The sequence below is a fragment of the Zingiber officinale genome, chromosome 4B (genome assembly GCF_018446385.1).
Source record: "Zingiber officinale cultivar Zhangliang chromosome 4B, Zo_v1.1, whole genome shotgun sequence".
In the NCBI taxonomy this organism is placed as follows: domain Eukaryota; kingdom Viridiplantae; phylum Streptophyta; class Magnoliopsida; order Zingiberales; family Zingiberaceae; genus Zingiber; species Zingiber officinale.
The window spans coordinates 10,124,856-10,130,272 of NC_055993.1; the positions used below are offsets into that span (position 1 = coordinate 10,124,856).

General features: G+C 38.0%; 1 protein-coding gene across 1 annotated transcript; it reads left to right on the forward strand.

Moving 5' to 3' along the window:
* Positions 1-4,218: 4,218 nt before the first annotated feature.
* LOC121977379 (protein LURP-one-related 8-like) lies at positions 4,219-5,201 on the forward strand. The gene is made up of 2 exons (XM_042529964.1): positions 4,219-4,541; positions 4,638-5,201. Exons 1-2 carry the CDS (start codon positions 4,293-4,295, stop codon positions 4,980-4,982), a joined length of 594 nt encoding a protein of 197 aa, XP_042385898.1. The 5' UTR covers positions 4,219-4,292; the 3' UTR covers positions 4,983-5,201.
* The last annotated feature ends 216 nt before the right edge of the window (positions 5,202-5,417 follow it).

The following is a 5,417-nucleotide window of genomic DNA, read 5'->3' on the forward strand; positions in this document are numbered from 1 at the left end:
GGAATCTGTCTTTCAACTGTTTCAGATTTATTCTTGCCCACTACGGCAATTATTCAATTAATTCTTTTTTTTTCTTTGGGTGTGTGTGGAAGGAATAGATCATAAAATTCATTTGTGGGCAACAGGGAGGAAATTGCAACTATGAAAAAGGACAAATCTTTACTTCTGACTTCGTCTAACTCTGCTTCTTGCATGATTGCATCAAAAACTATTGAGATGAATAATTTTCCTTCAATTTATCTCTTAAACAAATAGACTAACTGCGACATTGATTATGAGCAGTACAGTTTTCATCATTTACTTCATGAAAATCCAACAAAAAGACTTTGTTAATTGCATCTGTATTATCAAATAATTGATCAGGCATCTTCAATCTCATTTCAAAATCATTATCAAGTGAGAAAACAATGTTTACAGGGATCAGATGAGGAAGTTCATCACCAGGATATTGTATATAGTCAATCAGCACTGCAAAGAGACAACTCGTATACCATCCCAGCTAAAAAAATTCTTATTGCCTTGTTGATAGGGCAATTGCTTTAGAAAACCTCTAAAATTAATTATTAATTTATTACAATTTCTGATTCATTTAATGGCCTGTCGAGTTGAGGTTATATTTTCTAAAAAAAAAAACCTTAAAAACCTCTGGAATTATTTATTAATTTATCAAAATTTCTATCTAATTTAATGCCATGTTCCTAGACTATTGTATGGCAAAGTGTATACATATTTCCTATTAAGAGATTGGAATTGCTAACATATATGATATGGTGAATGAGGCAGGACCCTTGAGCGGACAATAAAGTTAAGTTGACTAGCTTATATAGAGGTCAAAGTCCAAGAAAGATCAACTTAAACACTCTAGTGCCAAGATGGCTCTTGAAGGCCGATTGGAGGGACGAGGTAAACCCCTTAAGGGATGTAGAACAGGGTCCCCAAAAGTCGAGTGGATAGCTCCGATCGAATATTGACAAGGGTCACGAAGCCCAAATTAAATAGTCAAGCATCCTAAGTATTTTAATGAGCACACAAGATGGTTCCCTCTACAACACTGATCGGATGGTTACGATCAGACATTTGAGGGAATTCCCAAGTCCAATCGAACGTGGGGCGAAACAGATTCCCTAAGCCTTTAAGTGACTAAGACCTATCGTGTAATTGAATCTTCAAACATCACTCTAAGTCTGCTAAAGTCCTACTTTCTTACAATGACCTCACGAGCGCTCAACCTCCTGAAGCCGATCGGTTATGATAGCATACCTGGCCTGATCAGACTCCAACAAGGTTGATTCTGCTAAAGGAGCATCACTGGGGCCCATTAAGACCATTGGAGGCCTATCCAGTTCGAATTCCTCATTTACGGGCTCATAAGGCCTTCTCTTAAGTGACACATGTTCACTACTAAAAGATAGCCCATTGTCTCATTTAATGTCACATAGAAGTTTGTCAAAAAATCCCTAATGTATTTTTACAACTCATACTTGAGACATTCCTATGGCAAGGTACTGTTTAAGCATGGTGGTAAGATAGGTTACATTGTCATGATAAGACACCTTGTTTCATGGGTCAAGGGTCAAGGGTCAAAGTGCTATATAAGAGGTCCTTTCTTCCCGCGCAAGTAAGCTCTCCAACATTTTTTATTGTTCATCACCGTCATTTTTACAGTTACTCAGATTTAACCCTGAAATTGACATAAGCGTTGGAATGATTGTGGGTCTGTCTACTGACATTTCTTTCTCTCTTAGTCTTCTGTGATGTGTCAGGCTAGTTCAAGACTTTGGACTCTCCCACTTTAAGGTCCTCCTGTAGTCAGCATGTCATCCAGCTCACCAGTTATACATCTTTATTGATTTCAGACAGAAACAATATAAAAGAAAGAAAGAAACAAAGAATAAAGAAGAAATAGAAGATGAAATAGGAGATACAAGTGATGCCTACAAATGGCTGTCCCTTCAGAAAACTATTGAATGGTTTCAGATTCGTTTCAATGGTGTTAGTAGTTTAATTTGTGAGATGAGTTAATGATAGATTCGCAATATGTCATTTGAACGAGCATGATTTATTGATGAAAACTTTAATACCATGAAAAGTAGAGTGAGATAGTTGAAAAGGAGGAGGAGACAGACCGAGTGATTGGCTACATTTTTTTTTGTGTCGCTGTTGACACCTGACACCACTGACAATTATGTATGTATAGAAGCTTATTGGTATGTACAAAGATCGTGATATAAAAGAGTCATCAGAACTCTACCAAGTGAGGTGAAAATGCTCTGATAATTTACAGTCTTTGTTCTGCAGTATACACTGATAGAAAGAGTTCATATGACATACTGATAATTCAATTTGATTGTCAGCTAAAAATGCTTTCAACATCGGGTTATCTTCATTTTGTAGATTCACGTTTGAGAAGTGCTAATAGGTATGCTTAATTATATGAAATTTCTATACGAGAATTTCAGAGGAGAAGTGCTAATAGGTATACAGTTCAATAGAAGATAGAAGACACTAAAAACTACAAGTGGATAATTTGAGCAAGATATATCCCTTCTTACGATCAATGAAAAATTTACAATGATCATGACTTGAATACTAGCTATTTAATCCATTTTATGTCTTTTTAACAATTTATTAACACAAAACATTGAACTTTCAGTTTTTTTAGTGACAGAGTTACAACTACCAAAAAAGGTTGTACCTTATGAGTTATATGGCATGGCCTAACATATTCAACTGCACTCTAGAGTTGAGATTATCTTCAAGTCAACTGTATCGCCATGTTATTGTGATCGCTGTATTAATTAGTTGAATATATAATGTTCATACAGATTGGACATTGATCAAACTTGTTTCTGGAGTTTCCAGTGCAACATGTTTTTGACCTGCAACAAACCTGAATTAAGTTTAGTGTACAACTGCAGTTGTGCTTCATTTCATAATCTTTTGTGGGTTTTCATTTCAAAAATTAAGACATCTCCATCATGAGAATTCTCATTGATTAGCCATCAAAATCATCATTTGATTTACCATGTGGCTGTCCCTGTAGAAGGTGGTGTGCCCACTCAATGCAGGACCATCTTGGTAGAGAAGCAAGTAGTTAGTATTTGATATGAGCCCTTCTTCCTATGTTGCGCTAAAGATCGACATTGGCATTGCTTGATAGTGTCCTCTGCTACTTCTGTCCCCCTAGTGAAGGAGTTCCAACGTGATCTGTTGTCATCATTTTGTCAATCCATTATATGGTTGTCATTAGCTAGCTCTTAATTCTCTTAAATCCCTCTATATGTGAGTTTAACCGTAATCACAACTTAAACTTAATTCAGATACTCATGATGTAACTCTGATACATTCAAGCCAACTTGCCTTTATTTCAGGTTCTAGTAATTAAGAAGTCTGGTGTAATTAAAATGATAAAGGTTTAGGAAATAAGAATAGGCTTAAACCAACTAAACAAGCTAAATAATCTTAATCAAAAGGTTAAGGATCATAAACATACAAACTAAGTTAATTTGACAAGCTAAAAAGGCTAATCATATGGAATCAAATATGTCGAATAAGTTAAACATATTAGATACAAAAAGTATTTTAGCCATGTTAAAGGTCTTTTAGACCTGTTTATTGGAGCAAGTTTGACTTGGAAAGTACTTTTACGCATGGAATTGACTAGACACTAATTATTTAAACACGAGAAACATACTTTTCATGTCACCGACTTTGTTAAATCATCATGACATCATTAAATCAAATTGTGTTAAATCATCATCACTAGAATTCTTGTCTATGTATCATGTATGTGGTTGTTAGTAGTCGTCCGTGATTTTTTCTCCGTATTAATCCTGATACGAATTAGCAAGGACGTTGAGGGCAAATATATTCACCTTTGTCACCAATGTATGTGGATCTTACGTTTTTGTTTTCTGAACCGTTCAAATAATATCCGTATTATTCTTGCCATCTGTCTCGTTAATGACTCATTAACAATGATTAATATGCTACTAAATCACCATTAACAATGATAATTACTAAAGGAATATTTTTCGGATGCTCACTGAGTCACTTTCAATTGGCCATGTGTTCCCTCATAGCTTCCACGTAATTGCTTATCTTCCAAACCGTTCTTTCAATTATTTGGAATGTTTTTTCTAAAAAAATTAAAAAGATTACGCGTAATTTAATTTTAATTGTCTCTTTTTCTCAGGCCCTTGCCTAGTTCCTTTATATATATCTTCTAGATCTCCTCCGGCAATGGCAGAGTTAGAGCAGAACGACGGAGAAACTGTAATTCCGGCGGGAAAATGGCGAAGGTTCACCCAAACACCGAAGAATATTGCATCGCCGGCGTCGAGGTCGCCCGCGACAGGAAAGATATGAGCAGGGTGTTGACGGTGTGGAGGAAGTCCCTTCTCTTCAGTTGCAGCGGCTTCACGGTTTTCGACGACGTGGGAAATTTGGTCTTTCGAGTCGATAACTACGGCTCCGGCCGTGCCGGTGAGGTCGTGCTAATGGACGCCGCCGGGAAGCCCCTGCTCACTGTTCGGCGAAAGGTGTGTGATTAATTTTTAGTGTGTGTGTGTGTGTGTTTTGACAAAATGAGAGATTTGATTAGATCTAAATTAGATTGGTTTTCAATTTGATCGCAGAAGTTGAGTCTGGGTGAGAATTGGAAGATATACAACGGCGAGGACGCCGCCGACCCCGTCTACTCCGTCAAGAAGCAGTACGCCAAGACCGCCCTGGCTCACGTGACGGCCTGCCGGCAGCGCTGCAGCAGCGCCGCCTTCGGGTACGAGGTAGAGGGGTCGTACGCCAGGAGGAGCTGCACGGTGTTCGACGGGCGGCGGCGGCCGGTGGCGGAGGTTCGGCGGAAGGAGACCGTCGGCGGGGTGGGATTCGGAGACGACGTGTACCGCCTGGTGCTGCGTCCGGCAGCCGACGCTTGCCTCACGATGGCCGTCGTTGTCGTCCTCGATCAGATGTTCGGATGAAGCATCTCTCTGATCAAAAGCTGAGATCAACTCAAATTTTGCATGAATTGTTGTTTGTTTGTTTGTTTTGTTTTGTTTTGTGAAAAAAAAAATAGCTTAATTCTCTTCTAGCTCATGGTTTTTTCCCAAATCCAACCATGAAGATCGAAGATGAGCCATCATCAAAATTGTGTAAAAAAACACACTTTTTTAATCACAAAATCAGTTGCTTAGAGTATATATTGTATCCGCATAATAACTCTCAAGTAAATTGTATATCTAGGCATTCTCTCAAGTATATTGATTCATAAAGACAGACAAAAGAAACTGAGAGAGAATTAAGAAACATAGGCAGGATTCAACTAAATTCAATTCCAAATGCAGAAAAACATCAAGCTCGATCCTTTTGTCAATGGTACAGAATCTGGCTCGACTCTTTAGGTGCAGTTGAGCTGG